The sequence below is a fragment of the Anastrepha ludens genome, chromosome 2 (genome assembly GCF_028408465.1).
Source record: "Anastrepha ludens isolate Willacy chromosome 2, idAnaLude1.1, whole genome shotgun sequence".
NCBI classification, from domain to species: domain Eukaryota; kingdom Metazoa; phylum Arthropoda; class Insecta; order Diptera; family Tephritidae; genus Anastrepha; species Anastrepha ludens.
In genome coordinates this window covers 24,325,101-24,345,983 of record NC_071498.1, presented here as the reverse complement: position 1 = coordinate 24,345,983, position 20,883 = coordinate 24,325,101, and the positions used below count along the sequence as shown (strand labels likewise).

General features: G+C 38.2%; 1 protein-coding gene across 7 annotated transcripts in view; it reads right to left on the bottom strand.

Moving 5' to 3' along the window:
* LOC128865418 (FERM, ARHGEF and pleckstrin domain-containing protein 1) overlaps nt 1-20,883 on the bottom strand; it is a 126,278-nt gene that overhangs the window by 58,631 nt on the left and 46,764 nt on the right. For all 7 annotated transcript variants that reach the window (XM_054105817.1, XM_054105835.1, XM_054105800.1 and 4 more), the window contains 5 exons: nt 3,388-3,620; nt 2,981-3,202; nt 606-849; nt 362-522; nt 215-289 (listed from right to left, as the gene is read on the bottom strand). In XM_054105817.1, the coding sequence (XP_053961792.1) occupies nt 215-289; nt 362-522; nt 606-849; nt 2,981-3,202; nt 3,388-3,620 (935 nt within the window). The remainder of the gene's footprint in view (nt 1-214; nt 290-361; nt 523-605; nt 850-2,980; nt 3,203-3,387; nt 3,621-20,883) is intronic.

Sequence of the window (20,883 nt, the reverse complement as noted above, 5' to 3'; positions counted from 1 at the left end):
TTTTTTTTTGCTTATGATCAATGCGTACTTTGTTAGTCGTGGCTTGGTAAAAAGGGGCCAATATTTAGCAAAACACTTTAATTTTATATTTCATAAGTCAAATACGCAAAACGCAAATGTCCGCACTGATCAACAGCAATATTGATTCATAGAAACTAAAAATCATACGATTGATAATGTGAAAAATTTGTTAGCATTAAACTTCGACACTCACCTTTGGAAGTTTTGACGCTTTACATAATTCTCACGCACGAATTCGATTATTTGCTTCTGTGTTTTGCCACTATAACTGTAGAATTACAGAGAAATAATTTACCGAAATGCTAATATATCAATAAAAATATTAAATTGTATAACAAACCGGAAGGAACTGCCACGCGACAAAACGCGCGCCTTTCGTCTGGGCTGATTCTGCACCGCAGCACAACGGAAGAAACCATGATTCTCTACACACTTCTTCCAGAAGTTTTTACACTCGTTACGCCCCTCAAAGAAGAACTCCACAGTATCTTTATAATAACCCTGAGCGCACATTGGAAATGATAAGATGCAGCAGTTATATATATGTACATATGTATGTGTGATATTTATGCGCGTCCACTTACATATCCTTCAGGATGTAGTTTCACCAGGAACCGTTTACGTTTGAACGATATCTTGCGTATTTTCGCCCACGAGAAGGTGTTGATGCGTGTGATGTTTTGGAAGACGGCAATGCCCATGTGAGCGACTGCTAAATTGAGTGGTACGCCCTCAACATCCTTCGCTGGATGCATTTTCATGCCATATAATTCACAACGTCTGGCCGTTTCCAGAAGATTCAAATCAGCCTCAGCAGGAGACTGACCGCTAACAAAGAAAAGGAAATTATTAGCTATAGTTTTCAAGATTCTACAGTGGATTTTATAACTGAAAGTGCACAAGTCGGGCATAAAAATGGTATTAAAACGTGAACCTTTTCGAGCGATTATTTGTCACAATTTTCGATGTGAATTAACGCTCGTTAATAAATTCTTGTCTCGAGACAAGAATGCATGGATCAGCTAAAATCATTATGCGGCGAGCACCGTAAAAAATGTGTACAATGAATGTTCTGAGGTCGCTGCTCGCTCACCGACGAGGGTCGTCTAAGTGAGATGAAAGGAAAATGAAAGATAATCATGTCCCTTTCAACTGCGTCGTAATTAGCCCCTTCGTGAACACCAAAAATGAATGACTCGCTGGAGAACATCGGTCGGTATCTCGCGAATAACTTTAGTAATGTTGGCTTCCAATCTGTCTGAAGCTGGTTTATCCACAAAGTCCAAAGCTGTGTTATCACACGATCTTGATGGCCAATCCACTGGTCCACGACGAGAGATAAATTACTCCTCAAAACGACAACGCAGTAAATCCATGTTTCAGAGTATGTATGGCAAGTAGCGCCGTTCGCCAAATGTTGTAGAGATCACGGGCTTCAATTTGCGACATCAAAAAGTCGTATTTCATGGCGCGAAAGCGTTCGCCATTCACTGTTACATTGGCGCCTGCCTCGCCTTTGAAGATCTATGCGAAAGTTTTCACAAAAACGTCGATTCTCGTAATATAAGGAGAATTCCAAAATAAACAAGACTGGCGTCATAAAAATGTTTTTGATAGCGCCAGCTCTTTACTGAGTTAGCGCTTCGGAAATTACATCCCTGGTTGACTTCCAGTGAAAGCTTGGTGACATTCGGTTAAGTGGAAGCGAAGTTATTGCGTCTAAAGTGTCAGTATGTTTGTGTCATCGGTACAAAAACGAGTTTCGAATAGCTAATATCAAATTTCGTTTTAAAATCGATAAAACTTTACCGGGTCATTTGAATTGATGTAAAAAGTTCATGGCGATGGTTTTCTATCTCGTGCCAGAATTTATGAGTGGTTTACACATTTCAGAGATGGTTGTGCGGGCATAAATGACAATGAACAAAATCAGTAATCACCGCCCAAAATCAGTAACCACCGAAAACTCCATCAAAATTGTTCGTAAATTTATCAAAAATGAAGCGAAATCAGCATTGAAATTCATGAAATCGGAGTTGAATATCTCCAAAACATCAATTTATCGCATTCTAACTGATCATTTGGGATTACGAAAGGTGTGTGTACGTTTCATTCCGCACAAGTTAGCTGAGGAGCAAAAATTGCTCAGAATTCAACATTTGAAAGTTCACATTAAAGAGGCGGGAAACCACGAGAACTTCCTTTACAACATTGTAACTGGTGATGAAATGTGGTGTTTGCAATATAAACCTGAAACTAAGCGCCAAATGGAAGACCCCAGACGAACCACCACCCAAAAAATCGCGTTTGGAGAAGTCAAAAATCAAGTCGATGCGAAATTGTTTTTACGATTCCACAAGGTGTTCGTGTCAACGGCGTTGTGAAGCGTTTGTTGCATCGCATTCGTCGAATTCGCCCTGAATACCGCGAAGGAGGACGCTGGCGTTTATTGCATGATAATTCACCATCTCATCGATACCCTCTTGTGACTGATTTTTGACTAGAAATCGTATTTAACCATCAATTACTCACTGCATTCGCCTGATATGGCTCCCTGTGACTTCTACCTATTCGGAAAATTACATTTGGCCATGAAAGGAAAGGAAAACGTTTTGCGTCTGTAGAGGCCATCCAAAAGGCTTGTACCGACATCCTGAAGGACATTCCGGTCAATGACCTGAAACACTTTTTCGAAAAGCCTTCAGATCGCGCAAAACAGTGAAGCCAGAGGGGACTATTTTGAATAAATAATCTCGAAGTTATCAGAACAAAGCTCCTGTCGTTTCTATTTTAGCTCAGTCTTGTTTATTTTGGACTTCACCTTGTATATGCCAATTTGCGGCACCATTTTACTTGCCTTGTCTACAATTACCAGCTTAACGACGATTTGTTTTATCAACTATTATCTTCTCTGTAAGCAAAGTGCCCTTATTCTATTTGCCACAACATTTCTACTTACACATGCTTTTTGTGATTTTCCATGATTTTACGCTGCATAGAAGCATCCTGATGAGGTACAAAGCGATATGATGACAAATATGTATGATCAGGATAATCTTCAGGCACATAATCGCCACATGACGCTTGCACTATGTAACTGGCCATTAGGGCGGCGGTATTGTCGTTGCACTGCAAACTGCCATTGGCCAAGTCTCGTTTAATTTGCAAACAGAAAAGATACCTGAAAAATCATTGGTGGTGGTAAGTGGCGGTAAACTCAATGCCATAAACAACAAAATTCAGATGTGGGATGCTGGTTTTATTGATTGCATTTATCTACGTTTGTGATTCTATTTAAATACTGTCGTATGTATGTGTAAAACAATTAATCTAACGAGCATTACATTATATTCGAATGAAACTTACCTTGTGTACTCCTCCTCGAGTTGCGCTGGGTCAGGAGTGTAAAATTTAACACAGAAGCGAAGCACCGGATCGATAAGTGACAGGCCGACTTGTCGATTTAAAGGTTTCTCAAGGTCCAGCCAATATTTGGTGTGTGTTGAGATTTCCTGATACTCCAGCCCAAAGTAATCTGCCTCGAGTAGATTCAATTGTCGACACACCTGCTCGAACAGAACACGTCCGAGTGCTTTGGCCTGTTTTATTATTACCAGATTATTATTGGACGCCCATGAAAGAAAAGATAGTAGGAATAGTTGGAAAATTAGATATCATTGTCCGATTTTATTATTACGAGAGATTTTTTCGCAATACATATATGTAATATATATACATACACAAGGTGGCGCAAAATTAACCACCCTGTCGGAAGACTTATAATTTTTGCAAATGGCGTCGTACGTCAATCATATTTGACACTTGTGAACTGGACAGCTGCTGTGAACAAACAGTCAAGCAAAGAAGCGTGAGAAGGTCAAAATAAATATTTCCTTCACTCAAAATCTGTTTTTTTTTTAGTAAAAATGTTTATTATGAAGATTAATTTGTGTCACGTTGTATGTAAATATAAGTAAGCATCTCCACAACCCTTTACTGAAATACTGCTTGCTTTCGAATTTGCTACGAATCGTAGAATTGGTATGATCGAACCTGCGTTGTCGTATCGTAATTTTGAAATTCGTAATGTTGGTATTCATGAATTCAACGTAGCTGTCAATTTTAAGTATTTTATGAAGATTTTGTACGAAATACTACTAAATTGTGATGTCGAATATCAGAATAAAGCGTACGCAGTATGAGAAAATAATGGAATGTAAAGGGTTTTCCACCATTCGGAATTCACAGAGAAAACGTAGGTTCGAATCTCGGTATAACACCAAAAATTAAGAAAAGTTTTTTCTAATAGCCGTCGACCCTCGGCAGGCAATGGCAACCCCCCGAGTGCATTTCTCCCATGAAAAAGCTCTTCATGAAAATATCTGCCGTTCGGAGTCGGCTTGAAACTGTAGGTCCCTCCATTTGTAGAAGAACATCAAGCCGCACACTACAAATAGGAGGAGAAGCTCGGCCAAACACCTAAAACGGGTGTACGCGCCAATTATATATATATAATATATGTATATATATATAAAGGGTTTTCCAATAACAGGTGTTACAGGTGAATGGATTGCGCTATCGAGAGATGATTAACGATTTTTTATGGCCGGCCTGGGATGGTATTGATCTGGACAACGTTTATTTGCAACAAGACGGCGCTACGTGCCACACAAGCAACGAAACCATTGATCTTTTGAGGGAAAAGTTTCCGGACCGTGTTATCTCTCGAAGAGGTGATCACAATTGGCCACCGAGATCTTGTGATTTAACACCTTTTGACTTTTTCATTGGGACCACGAGAAAGAGAAGGCCTACGCCAACAGCCCAGGGTCGATTCAAACCTCAAAGATAGAATTCGTGAGGCTATCGAGGACATAGAGCAGCCACTTTGCAATTCGGTTATGGAAAATTTCATGAAAAGGATATTGCCCTGTAAGCGTGGTCGTGATGGTCATTTGCCTGATGTTATTTTCCACTATTAACGGCATACCGTCCTCTTTATAATGAAATAAACATCCGATCATTTACATTAAAAAACAGCATTTTTCTTTGAATATTAAAATAACAATATTTCCAATAAGAAGAAAATCCTTTATGAGCGGAAGACTGCACATTGCTCGAGGGTTTGCGAGAGGTGTTAAAGAGAATGTGCATGTTTTTTGAGACACAGTCGGTCAGCGGCTGAACAGCTTGGACCTACAAACAAAGCGTACGTCCAGTTGGGAAAAGATACGACTCCTAATATTTTCAGAGGTGCCACGTCGCACGAAAGTGTACGACAGCGGTCAGTTTTCATAGCGCTACGATAATTTTTACGATTTCAATTCCACCATGCAGTTTCCAGATTCCAGTTCCATCTTACTAAAACTATGTGTCGCATGTTTTAGTCGCAGTTATAAAAACCTAAATAAACAACAAAGCAGATCGGGGACCGCTGAAATGTCATCATCATTACTTCCTTTATGCCCCATTCGAGCATAGAGCCTCAACGTGTTAATACCCATTATAACAATATAATTTGTGCGCCTGGTTAGATTACACTCTCTTTGTTATCCAAGAATAATTGGATATGCACGTTAAACTATAATTTCAAACAGTAATGCTGCAAACTCGGTTTTTCATTTTCTCAACAATTTATTTTTTTCAAGGATTTTAAGGTTTCAAAGGGCTACATTAAAAAAAACAAGGTTTAAAATACTTAAACTCTCTCTATGATATTAGTTGGGATATCAGACAAAAGACAATATATCCAGCTATTAAAATACACTATTTTTTCCTGTTGAAAGGACGGAAAGGCACAATCCTAAGGGTGTTACAGGTTTCCTCCGGTGTTAAAACCATCACAGTTTTGCCTTTGTAGTTCTTATCATAAAAGGCACTTTCTTTCACGTAAAGATTTGGACTTCAACCAATCTTTTTGGCTATTTGTCAATTTGAAAGACCCTCTGAGGTCAAGATATCGATTTGTCCTTTTTCGCGATCTGTTAAACCTTTCTGCTTTCCCAATTAATTAGAATTAAAAAGTGTTCGACCAAACACAATGAATGCTTGAAAAACTATCCCTTTTCACAGCTTTATTGATCAAATAATGTAGGTTAACTGAGCGCCTCTACTCAAATGAACCAATAAATCAAGTACAATATTACAACTGCTGAAGTTTTACTGCTGTGAAATATCATTAGATAGAATAATTTTTCTGCATGTTTATTTTCGAGCAAATTACTGTCTTCACTTGAATTGTGAGAAAACCTCGGATTACTAGTTCAAATACGGTAGCTTTAAGGGAGCATTCTAGTGTAGAGGCATGAATTTCGCCCGGTTTTTGAAGAGCTGTACAAAGAAAACAAAAAAACAAAAACAGTTCCGATTTTTTTAATTCTAAGTGAAAAGTTATAGATTCGAGGTAGGTCCTCCTCCCCAAATTTCAAGTAAATCGGTCCATTAAAACTTGAGATATCTTTACCGCCTGCTCTAAAAAAGTAATTTTGAAAAAAATGTGTTCAAAGTCTTCAGACAAGACGGATCGGAACTGATGCCAAGTCACCAAAAAGGCTTTAACTCATGACAAAATAGGAATTTTAAAAAATCCTCTTAATGACATATTCTTTAATGTCTAAACTTTGGAAGCATGCAAAAAAAATTTAGATTTCTTCAAAATTCTACACTACACCCGCTTAATATCTTCCATAAAAATTAATGTCTCTAATCAAGTGAACCGGACTGAATATCTTGCGATAAATTGTCCACCGATAAATCAGATGTGAAGGCAAAATGCATACATTTAACGACATAGAAGAAAAGTTTATTGAATTAAGAAGCCTGCACACAAGCACATGAGGCAACAAGGGAGGTGCCTCTTATGGAGTAGAAGCGACGTTAGTGGAACGTGAAATGGACGGTTGCATGCAGCTTGCAGCACATTAAAAAAGTCAACAGCTACAGAGTCGATTACATTATATTTTCATTACAATAGTTAAAAAAAATTCAAATGGCTAAAATATGCTGGTTTTAAATTTGCAATGATATTTGTTTATTTATTTCTGCTTATTATTTATTTCTGCTTATTATTTATTTCTTTATGCAGCTGATTAAAAACTATACATTTCACGTTTTTGGTTGGCAACGCGGTGGCGAGTTACAAACGGATTACAGCATAAACTTTTTATATTTTGCGGAGTGGAGCTACTAATTAGTAAATACGAAAAATTGGATTCTACCATAGGGGTGTTAAATAAGTAGGTGTATGTAGTATATTTTTGATCAAAAAAATGTCATTAAGCTTGTTGCAGTAAATATCGACGCATACACCTGTGATCAAAATAATAGTAACGGGACGAGTTAACAAGTTTTACAGGGTCCGGCACTCGAAGTGTAACTAATTAAAAGGACCATAAATTTAGGGTGATATACTGTACACTAGACAGTGCTAGTTCACTGGGGCGGTAGCCCCTGGACGGGAACCCGAGTCATTCCGGTAACATAGAACCGGCTGCCATGAGAATGTCAGCAGAAATGTTAGCAGAAACCTACTGAACCAGACAATACTTAGACAGTCAATAAACGACATTCATCGGGAGACTGTTACCACCTTCTTAAGCTCCCGCCCTGTGAATGCCGTAATCGGAGACCAACCACCACCTATTGCAGATGAAGAGCTCCAGCTTCCCCGTGAGATCCGCGCAACATTGGCACAATTACGTTATGGATACTGTAGCAGGTTAAACTCCTACTTATCCAGAATTGACCCCGACATACTAAACATACGAGTATGTCCGGCATGTGAACATACTCCGCACGACACTAACCACCTCTTCACATGCCCCCGTCAAACCTACTCATCTAACACCCCTCTCCCTCTGGACCCAACCCGTCGAAACAGCATGTTTCCTTGGCCTACCTTTAGATGAGCCAGACGAAGACGACCGGTGATATACCCTACACTGACGGGGCTTGTATTACTGTTAAAACAACAACAACAACCATAAATTTAGTTTGGAAAATTACTTTTATTCAATTTAAAGTAAGAAATGTGTGAAAATAATACAAAATTAAGACACAATTTACTTTTGCTCGATATGATCACGTTTTGCCTTGACTATGGCCTTGAGACGGTCCAGTAACGAATCGCAAGCTGCCCGAATATGACTTGCAGGTATTTTGGCCCACTCACGGACAATGACTTTTTTCAGCGCTTCGAGATTGGTGAATCTTTTAGTTCGGACCTTCCTGTCTAAAATGGCCCAAAGAGAATATCTATCGGATTTGCGTCTGGTGAATTTGAGAGCCATTGTGTGGACATTATGAAATTCGGAACGTTGTTTTTTAGCCATTCTTGGTTCGCTCGAGCTTTGTGAAACGGTGCCAAGTCCTGTTGAAACGTTCCTGGTCTATCACCGAAATGTTTGTCTGCCCACGGCTTCAAAGCAACCCGCAGAATACTTTCCTGATAATATTTCGCATTTACCTTGACGCCAGGCTCGATGAAAACGGTGGGAGAGCGCCCATCTGCGGTTACAGCGGCCCAAACCATTACCTGTGGCGGGTGCTACCTCCTGGTGTCCAATCGATGACTCAAAAACTTGTATGAACGGTCAGTCAAATAAACCCTATCGTTTTGGGAGTTTACGAATTGCTCAATTTGAAAAATTTTCTCGTCAGAAAACACAATTTTCCGCAATTGACCGCTTTCGGTCAAGCGCAGCAACTCCTTCGCTCTTTCAAGTCTGACTTGTTGCTGCTTTGGTGTGAGACCATGCGCCTTTTGGATCTTGACTTTGAGATCACATTTTAGTATGCGGCGGATGCAGATATTTTCAGTTCTTTCGCCATTTGATTGGCACTTCACTTCACTTCCTTATTTTTTGAACCATTTCACGTGACGTTGCAGTCTTTTGATGACCACTTCCATGAAAGTACAACGCCTTCTGCAACAAAAACTATATAACTCAAAGCTCCAAATTTTCAAAACTCATAAAAAAAAATTCCAACGCTTTATTCAGATGATTTTTTCTAAAAATTTCCGTTACTATTATTTGAGTATAGCCAATTAAATTTTGTAGCCAATTAAGCTATTGACAATTTTTTTTCGCAGAGATGTTGAGCATTTTCTCCCATATAAATGACTTCCAAACATGCACATTATATCGAAGAAAATTCGACTTCAAATCTACGCTTTATCTTACTTTCCTAAAATTGAATGGGCTATGGTAACCGCATACTTAAATTTTCTAAAGATTCTGAGTGAAAAATTCAAAAATTGTACTACAGTTTTTCAAATTTGTTAAATTTTTGGGAATTTTGTACAAATTTTAGAGCTTTGAGTTATATGAATTTTATTATAGAATGCGCACTACTATTTTAAAAACATTTAAAAGAAATTAAATGCACAATACTTTTATAAGTATTTATTTAGTATTTCGGCGCGCTGCTAGCTATTACTTTGAACTCAGCTGCATCATCTAAATTTGCACGGACTTAAACCTTAAACATTTGTAAGGGATATTTAGAAATTTAGATTTTATACAGTTTTCGTTTATGTGATTAAATTGAAAGATGACTTTGATTATAAATTTTGAAGTCTTCGTTTTTTTTCTCCAAATCTAGACTTCCTTAAAGATGTGTCAAAATTTCAAGGAAATCAGAGAAAAGCCTCCGCAGATGTGAGACTTTAATTGAAGTAGTCTAGTTATTGAGGTTTGAAGAGAAAAAAAAAATTAAAACGACTTTTGTGGATTTATTTTTTAAACATGAAATTTTGGTTTTTTACTTTCTTCGAAAGCAGAAAACTTCCTAAATGTCACAATAATAATAACGCGACACCAACGTTTTGACCATTTCTTTACTTACTTTTTTATTTTATTTATTATTAAAATATAGTTTCTACTACAATAAAACCCATAAAACTTAAAATTTCAGGCGTTCCACAAAATTTGAAAAAATACAATACAAAAAAAAATTGGCTTAGAATTTTTAGAAAAAATTGAGGTATGCAGTTTTATAGTCCATTGAATTTTAAAAAAACTGCATTTTGTTTTTGATAGTAGTCTTGCGCATTTTCTCTATATCAAAAATTTCGAGCAACCTTTATATGGAAGAAAATGCATAACACGGCACGTAGCGCCGTCTTGTTGAAAATAAACGTTTGTCCCCATCAATACCATCAAATTCCGGCCATAAAAAGCGTTCATCATCGCTCGATAGCGCAATCCATTTTCATCGCAACTGTTGCTCCAGCTTCATTTTCGAAAAAGTAAGGTCCAATGGTTCCGCCGGACCATAAACCGCACTAAACAGTCACACGTTGAGGAAAGAGAGGCTTTTCAACAATAACTCTTGGATTTTCTGAGCCCCAGATCCGACAATTTTGCTTGTTGACGAAGCCACCGATGTGAAAATGGGTCTCATCACTCAAGATGATTTTTTAATGGAATTCCGGATCATTTTCATGCATTTCAACGACCCAATCAGCAAAGACACGATGTTGTTGATGATCGGCCGGCTTGATTTCTTGTGTTAACTTGACTTTATAAGCCTTACGACCCAAATGTTTATACAAAATACGGTGTAATGACGTTTGTGGAATGCCTAATTCCAAAGAACGACGAGGAATGGACAAATCTGGGATTTCTTCAACACTTTCGGTTACAACAGCAATAATTTCGGCTGTTCTTGAGCGACTTGCACGGGTTTTATTCTTCACATCACTAACTTGTCCCAACAGCTCTAATTTTTCCACCAATTTCTGTATTGCGGTCCGACAAGGTGCTTCACGATGATCCAAAAATGTTCGAGTTTTACGAATTTGAATGAATTTTATTAATTTCAATGCGTTGTTTAAGCGTGTATCGTTCAATTTTTATTAATGGCGTAGTTCCTACTTGTCAAATATCAAAAAATTACAGCTTCAAAAGTGGCATCTACCGAAATAGCGGGCTATTCAAAATAACACCTGTTATTGGAAAACCCTTAAGTTTTTGTTGTGGTGTGAACTACATTTTTGTAAAAAATAAAAATAAATAAAACTCAAATTTTTGCAATATTTCGTGCTGCTATTACTGTGAACGCAGGCGTATGTGCGTATACGTTTGTTTAATGGTTTATGTTATTCGTATGAAATAATTGCAATAGTCGATGGAAAACTGTGTCAACATCAAAGGCGGTACTTGTTATTAGTTGCTCCGTTGCTTGTTAACCTACTGAAAAAACAACTGACATTAATCGAAATTGCATTCGCTATTTCTATTGTAGAAATAACTGTTTTTCTGCTATTACATACAGGCTTACGCTGCTTTTGTAACCACTTAACAAACTTATATTCAAGGCGAATATTCAACTGGGCGCATTTTCTACCCAAAGTAGTGTATCCAAAAATGCTCAAAACAACTTTCTTGTGAGTACAACAGCTTGACCGCGAATACAACTCAATAAAGCAATCAGATTTAGCTAAACACAGAAACACGCCTTATTTATGGCATAATATTAAGCATTTATGGGTGCCATGCTCGATGGCGGCAATTATTCAAATTCATATTTTCAGTGAATGGCCTTTTGGCAGAAGCCGAATCCAAGTTGTGTTTATAAGAACAAGTGTAGAAACAAACGCTTTAGCTTTCAGTAAATCGGGCTTGAGCCGAAGGCACGCGTGATGGCAAATACAACAGTGACAACCGGCCAAGCAACCTCTGTAGAGTGAAGATTTCATTGGCAAGCGTGTGTGTGTGTGTGTGTTTGCCGGCGGTTGTCGAACATTTGCATGAATGTGTGTAGCTAATTCCACAATACATATAAAGTGAACGCATATGTATGTATGCGTGTATGTAGATATGCTGGGCGGTAGCGCGTTGTGGGCACAAAATTAACTTTCTAAAATTAGAAATTTGCGTGGCATATTCTTGGTCGGATTCGAACTGAGGCAAATGTGCAGGACGTCAAAGCTATGCAAGGCCCGATTTGTAGAAAATGTCAAATGAAAATTGCAGCGATGAACAAATCCACTTTAGCGGCAAGTGCGAGCAAAATACTCTCCTGCAGCCACATTGCACATTTGTATGTATTGTAGACGACAAATTAACAATTCAGTCACGTAGAATTTGTGTAAACACTGCGATAAATCGACTGGGGAGAAAGAATATACCTGAACTCGGTTATCAATACTGCAACACATGCACATAGCCACATACATAAGTACAAATGTAGATAAATGCGTATGGAGTAATAATTTATATTGAATTAAAAGTCTTTAAAGTGCAAATGAGCAATATTTCTTGTAAATTATTTCCTATGCCTAAATTATTTCCATTTGCGCTGTCCGACTTGTTTCAAACGGCACAATGCACGTAGAAGTTGTTCCAAAGCTATCTGACGTGTATTATTGATATTCGTGTGCTGTGATTATTTCCCAATGAATTTGGGTCGCAAAGTTTTCCGAAATTTTTTTTCTTGCTATATACGCACATGCACAGTTCTTGGGCTAATACAGCTTTTGAATGTTTCATAGTTTCATTTTCTACCACAGAAATTTTGTTCATGCGGTAATTTAGTTTACAATGCCCTGTTAATAGTTCAGTGATAAAACTTTACTGCTGAGATTTAGGATTGCCTCTACCTTTATAGATTCTGGATCAATGAATCTGTTTGATTGCCGCATGCCCGTTTGTGCTCTCCAGCACTCGACTCGGGCTCGTTGTTCCCGCTCACGAAGAAAGGCACTTTGGATGCTATTATTTACCCCGCACAAAGTTTCAAGACCTATGAAGGGAGTGGAATGAGAAGTTATCTAGCGATTTTATGGCTGCTTGACTACCAGGATGTACAAAACTAAGGCTGTGAAACATGGGTCCTTAAAGTTGCTATGGGTCCTAAAAAATTACGTGAATTTACTGATGCGATTCTTAGAAGAATATTCGGCCCTATACGATTAGAAGACGGTACATACCGTATCCGGTATAACCACGAGCTCAGTGTTTTAATCGCGCGAGAAAATGTAACGCGGTTTATAAAGTCCCAAAGATTGCGGTGGTATGAACACGTTTTAAGAATGAGCAGCAAAAGAACGACCAAAAAAGTATTTGAAGCAAACTCTGAAGGAGTGAGAAGGAGAGGCCGGCCAAGCAGACGATGGTTGCAAGACGTAGAAGACTGTATACGGAAGTTGAAAATCTCACAACATACAGGGTTGCCCATATTCGACGGACCCATCTGGCAACCCTGTATCTTTTGACAGAGACGTCAGATCGCTTAATGACATACCGCGTTGAAAGCGTCAGTCTAAGCAGATTTTTACCATGGAACAGTACACGCCACACGAGCACTTCCAAATAGTTGAAATTTACATTCAACAAAAGAAGTCAGAAGAAGAAGAAGAAAGAGCGTTATCGCGATATGATAACCACTTTTGTGATGCCAATTATTCGTCGAAAGCGTATGAGGCAGTTCTGGTTTCATTAAGACGGCGCTCCACCACACACAGCTCGCACCACTATCGATTTTTTGAAGAAATTGTTTGATGAAAAATGGCGATTTTGACTGGCCACCGCGTTCGCCCGATTTAACGCCACCTGACTTCTTCTTGTGGGGATATTTAAAATGAAAGATTTATATTAATAAACCAAAGACCATAGAAGAGCTCAAGAACAACATCCGTGAGGAAATAGCCGCTATATAGCCGAAATGTTAGCTAAAACTATGGAAAATGCTGAAAAACGGGCATAATACGCCGTACAGGCTCAAGGCGGCCATTTGAGAGATATCATATTCAAAAAGTGATTGGACAAATCTATTTGAACCAAATAAAATGATTATTATCGTCAACATAAAAAAAAAATGTGTTTTTCTTTGATTTAAAAAGAAAAAACACATGGGTCCGTCGAATATGGGCAACCCAGTAGAGCGAAAGCGGACTACCGAGAAGAATGTAGGCGGATTGTAGAGGAGGCAATGGTCTACCCCGGACTGTAAGGCCAAGATGATGATAATGACTGCCAGAGAGAATGCTGGTATTGTTCTCTCTAGCACATAGCTCTAAGGCGTGGACCTCCGCCTGATAAATGGAAGTCGTTTTTCCCATTGCAATTGCCTTCTTGAAATGTGGTCCGACAATTCCAGCCTCAGCATTCTTCTTCTTCTTAATTGGCGCTATAACCGATTACGCGATTTTGGCCGAGTTTAGCAAAGCGCGCCAGTCGTTTCTTTCTCGTGCTAACCGGCGCCAGTTGGACACACCAAGTGAAGCCAAGTCCTTCTCCACCTGATCTTTCCAACGCAGAGGAGGGCGTCCCCTTCCTCTGCTACCACCAGCTGGTACCGCATCGAATACTTTCAAAGCCGGAGCGTTTGTATCCATTCGGACGACATGACCCAGCCAACGTAGCCGCTGGATCTTTATTCGCTGCGCTATGTCTATGTCGTCGTAAAGCTCATACAGCTCATCGTTCCATCGTCTGCGATATTCGCCATTGCCAACGTGCAAAGGTCCAAAAACCTCAGCATTGCCGTTTTCCATTTTGGACCCATCAGTAAATCATACCTGTGCGCCCTTTTTTAAAGATATTTCATTATTCTTGGATAATTCTAATTTTCTTTCCATCTTGTCATAGACCGTTGGGCGCAGAGAGATCAGGGTTGAACCCAGAACTCTTACATGCTCTGTAAGATTGTCTTCCTTGCAATGGATTAGTAAGGCTGCACCAACTGCCAACAGTTTGGCTACAGGGTCAAGTGGAATGAGTTCAGTGACAATTCCGATAGCCATTGTGGGGCAAGTTCACATGGCTCCCGTTACGCGCAGACAGTCTATTCTTTATACCTTGTTAAATGTCATCTATGTCTTAATTGGGTCTACTTTTGGCCAACATACCAAAGAGTATCAGCTATTAATGAAAAGTATAAGAAAAAAAATTGAGGGAGGTTGTTTTTCAGCAAACAATGGTTTTTGTCTGTCCTAGCCGAAGGCGTTCGAACTAATTACCTAATGTTTAGTCGTGTTCGAGGCGTTGTTTATTGTAGAAGTGTTGTTTAATATCGAGTACGTTGAAGTTGTCTGTGCTAATTACTGGACTTTGAAAGCGCCATTTTGAGCCTCCAACAGGCAAATATCTACAGCCAAACAGAGCTGTCGGTATAAAGGAGAATGTTGATGGGATTTAAGTTGAAGAAAGGCTGTCGGAGAAAGGAGCACCCAGGGACCTTAATCGTCTAGCTGCCAAGGTCGGACATTTACAATGAAAGACTATTGAATATCATTCTTTGAAAGGTCCCCACAGCTTTTGGCTAGATTGTCCAATTACCGGCAAACACAACTACGAGTTTCGAAATTGAATGGCAGAACATTCTGCGTCCTGAGTCTATTGTATTAGATCCAAAGGGTTTTCGAAATAGCACACGAAGAAATAAAGCCATATCTGTCCTGCGCTTTTTTCAGAAATAATTTGTGCAATTCCCCTTTAACAACAGCCAAGGCGGTGCTGATGTCTGAGTAGAACACCTCTGAGACCAATTCAAATCAGTCGACCCCTTCCTGGCAACATCATCAGCAATTTCATTTCACTCTATGTTAATATGTCCAGGATCCCGGATCAGAGAGATGTTACCTGCACACCCAAGATATTTGACCTCCTCCTTACAGGAGTTAACCAGTTTGGATCAGCACCAAGCTTGACTATCGGAAAAACTTCTAATATCTCCCTCGCTCCCGTGTTCCCCAAGCATTCTGCATGTCTGCAGGAATGCAAAGAGTTCTGCCTCAAAAACACTAGCAGTATTCGACAGTTTGAAGAAAACAGATAAATTGGCAGATTTAGAGAAATTCCTGCCTCGACTCCCGACGTCTTAGCATATACAGTAGCAACCTGTTTTCTCTTTTGTTTTACTAGGTTTATTGCTTCAGATATAGCAGTATTTCGACTGAATATACAGCACTATGATATGGAATAATTGATGAAATGAATTTTTTTAATTTCATTTTCTACGATTATGCTATATAAGGTGCTGTGATTTATCTTAGATCCATCGGTATAAATAGAAGTATTTGTAGGTAGTTATATTTATTTCTAAATTCTAACTGAACATTGCATTATATTGAATGGGATTTGCGTTGTTCTTGTTGAGGATATGCAGTACAGTGTTAATTGTTTTTGGTTTAAAAGGGATATGGGGATAATAATGAGTATCATAGCTTTAGAGATACATAGGTATATCTACTGCTGAGCAAAGTTCCCTAATTCTGCCTATAGCAAGTTGTATTTTGCTTTTGGGTGCTTTTCCTCTTTTTTAGGCTATTGACGATACTCTAAAGTGAATTGACTTGTTGCTTTATACGTACATAATCAACCCGTTACTATGAGAACTCATACATTTATAATGTAATACACAGCACTCTGTACTAAAAGAGCGCAGAATAAAGCCAGTGCTATTTACGCCAACAAATCATGCACTCGCCTTATATTCTCGTTGAGAGCGCTTCTATTCTCAGGAGAGCTAAAAAATCAAATTTATTATACTGGATTTACTTTAGCCCAACTAACAACGGAACAAAGATGCATGCATGTACGAGTATATGTGTATGTTTGTAAATGTTTGCAGCCTTTGGTAGCTACTGTTTACTTGCATTAAACATCAGTTGAAAAATTCCAAGGACCCTCTTAGGAATAGGCAGCCCATCTAAAGGTAATTATTAATGAATGCAGGCATCAAAAGAAAATAAAAGCCATCTACATACCATGTAAAACAGATTGAATTGTTGGATTGAACTTGCATAGGCTATTCCATTGAAAAAGTTTGCAAATAGGTATTTTCACAAAACTTCCAAATGTATATTACAGCAAATGTCCGGCTATTTTTAATGTAGTAAATATTTTTACAGAACTTAGAAAAAATTAAAAAACGGCTAGTGAATGTTAAGGTACCATTCCTTGTTTTTGTGCCTATTTTCACTTAAATTTTATTTTCACAAATTTAAGATGATTTTATAAAAAAATAATGCTTGCACGACATGGCAGTTAGGTTAGGTTAGGTTTGGTTTTTATGGCAGTCGGTTTAAAATAGCCAACTCAGGCCATGTAGGTCCCTAGTCGTACCACTGTGTAGTGTAACACGGGAACCTTAGTGTTTAGTTATCATGGAACCATTTAGACGCTCTATTCCTATTTAAGGTTGCACAATTACAGAGGAAGTGTTGTACTGTTTCTTCCTCTTCCTCGTCTCTAAAACTTCTGCAGTATTCATGAGAAAATACTCCTAGCTTTGAAGAGTGCATAACTAACAGCCAATAACCGGTGACACAAGCCACGACATTTGAGATGTTCTCTCTTGAGAGGTTGACTAATTCTCCTGACCTTTTCTTATATAAATTCAACTTGACAGTTAGGCCGCTTGTCTAAATCCACAGCTGCCGCTAGCAATACCTTCTAAAATACAGGGTGACCTCTTAATTTTTTTTTCTAATCATATTCATTTTAATAGTGATAAATCTTTCTTTCCAGAAGTCTTAATAAAAGTCAGTATAATATCTCCCCGGAATGAAATTTATCACTCTACGATTTTGCTCAAAAAAATATATATTTTTTAATTAAATATAAATTTTAAAATTAAGTACATTTTTTTTAAATTAAATACAATTTTTTTTTTAATTAAATACAATTTTTTTTTTAATTAAATACAATTTTTTTAATAATTAAATTATTATTATTATTGTTTTTTTTTGTGAGGCAACGTGTTTGCATCAATCGATCTGCTGCGCTCTGACTTCGGTAATCATCTTATCAGTCGTCTAGGCGATGTCAATTAGCCACCTTGGAGCTACGATTTGAAGCCGTCATGTTATGCGAGCAATTCTGGTATTTAAAACGAGTATTGAGTAAGACATTCGAGAGATAGAGCCAGCAACCATCACGATGGTCTTGGAAAATGGAATGAAATCCTGCTCCATAAATAATGGGAATGGGAATACCGGAAGGTATTCGGGAGTGCATAGGTTCGAGTCTCCGTGCATGAATATCAAATAATAGAAACAGTTTTTTCTACCAGCGGTCGCCCCTCGGCAGGCAATGGCAAACCTTCCTCATAAAACCATTTGCCATTCGGAGTCGGCTTAAAACTGTAGGTTCCTCCATTTGTGGAACAACATCAAGATAGGTAGGTAGGTGGAATGGTTTAAGTACCACTCTGGCACTCCCCAAGTAGCAGTAAAGCGTTGTTTTGATACCATTATGAGACCTACAACAGGAAGATATCTACAGCCAACCAGATCTGTCGATGTAATGGAGAATATTGATGGGATTGGCGCATTGCCCTGGGCTGTCGAAGAAGGAAGCAGCCAGTGACCTTAATCGTCTAGATGCCAAATCCGGACATTTGCAGAGAACAGTCTTCTTCTCTGAAAGGTCCGCACAGCTCCTGCGATGGGGGTTCAATGGTAAATCTAGCTTTCCGCGTGTATGCCGATCGTCCAATGGCCGATAAACACAGCTACAAGTTTGGCAATTGAATGACGAGGAATCCAAAGGACTTTCTGAGACCTTCGTATATTGTCAGAGAAATGTTACCTGCACACCCAAGAGATTTGATCTTCTCCTTACAGGAGGACGCACGCCACAAGAAGGAGAAGCTCGGCCAAGCACCTAACAGAAGTGTGCGTGCAAATTATTTATTTATTTATTTTTACTCTCTCAAAGAAACAAATAATATACCAAAAAATAGATTCTTCGCATATATCGGGGGGTGCACTATTGACGTTTACATCGCTTAGTTTATGCTAAATAATCACACCAGTACACACATCATAAAAAAATATGTCTTCATTCAAGCCAAAATTTCAGTTCCGTGCCTTTTTTGTTTTGTTTTCCTGAACAATTACTGGTAATTTGGGTTCTACTCATAGATTACAAAGACAAGAAATAGTCTCGGTGACTGTGGCGGTTACCAATTTCTAAATGTAGTTCGTCGAACCTCATTTTTCTTTCAACTTTGGAATGGATTTATTCCGCCAAATTATTCATGACATCCTTAAAAATGTGAAAATCTTCACGGTTTAGTTTTAAAAGCCACTGTAAAATCTTCTGAGTGCGTAAAAGATAAAATATGTCGAACTTCGCAATGGAAAAGTCAGATGGCACTTGATAATACTAAAAGTGTCCAAAGCCAGAAATATAAATAACAACGCTCGTTCAACTATTTTTCAGTTATTTATTATTTTCATTTATTGTTATCATTTATTAGTATTATTTCTATTTATTATTTATTATTTATTTCAATACATGAACTGAAAACATGCAGTTGGACGATCTGTGATAGCAACAGAGGCGCGCTTTCTTTGGTGATGTCAACTGGCCGTCTCGGAGCATAGTTTTTCCATATTCGACTTTTTTGTGGAAAGCTCCCAGAGAACGATGTTATACGTTCAATCCAGAGACAAACAAGGCGAATCTGTACAAAGTGGTGGCATACGAGCAACAACAACATTTTCTAAAATAGTAATGTCAAGGGATAGAGAATAGAAGAATGGAATGAATGACAAATAGATAAAATTAGTTTGTCGCACATTCACTACACAACAACAACTTTCCATTATTCCGTTTTACTGGCATTCCAAATTAAGAGCAAATTGAAGAAGAAGAAATCCACTATTCTAATCACACCACCTTTTATAGATACGCCTTGGAAACAAATCACACCTTTAAAACGAATATCCTCATATGAATCTCATTCATAAATAATATTTACTCCTTCAAAAGTTATACTAAAAGCAACATACAGAAAATTAATTAGTTTTTGTTCATTTTACACGTATTCAATTAGAAATAAGAAAACAAAAATAAAAAAATAAATAAATAAAGTTTTTGGACCACCCTTCTCATGCATATTTGACGCTAACAATGCAGCCAGCCAGCGCTTTCATTGCAGTAATAAATATAATTATACAGAGAAAACTTTTATCTAAATACACTGCATCAACACTGTGCACTCGGAATATGCACCATGTCTGCTGCAGTGCAGCAAGTGACAATCAACATGGTATTTTGTGTCAAGACTAAATGAAAACGCATCTATTATTCCGGGCACTCAACAGTCAGTTCATGTAACTTTATGTTTCTGGAGAGCTGCTCAAATTTTATTTGTATGACAATTAATTCCATTTGAATAGCTGTCCCAACAATGGCTTTGCGACTACGACACTGCAGACAAATTAAGAAAAATAAATTGAGGCCGAGTAAAAAGGCACGAAGAGGACACAGGAGCAATATTCAGGGTGACATTTTGTATTGTTTTGAGCGTGAATGAGTGGAGGTAAACGAGCGCATATAAATAGTAAGCGCACATGTACATGCACATATACTTCTACAGATATGCATTTATGCATATGTATATATATGTAGGTATAAATAAGCCTATAAGCTCGCTCTTGAGTACCTCAGTTGATTATATGTAAACAAGTATTCGGTATTCGCGTTCACAATTGGTTTCAAAATTGAATTAAACATCCATCCGCTACAACACTTCCTCAATTTGCCGCGCGCGTAAAGCAAACAATTCACTTCATATTTTGCAAAGAGTCTTCTTCACTTACTTTACTATGTAACAAAAGGCAAACAGTGCTTTTGAACGCAAAGGACTTAAGCCTGTCTGACACTCACTTGCTCGTCAGTGACGAAGAGCCTACGGTGCAATAGGCATTATATACCGCCCACAAATGTGCCTTTCTATATTTTTTCCTCTATTTGTCTTTGCCCATCACCTCCTTTTGTGTGCATAGTGTCAGCATTTAAGAGACGTTACAAGGTAAAAAGTTTCGCATGAATAAGCTCCATAAAGACATCTTTCTTTCACCACTGCACAACGGCAACGAAGGAAACTTAAACATAAACTAAA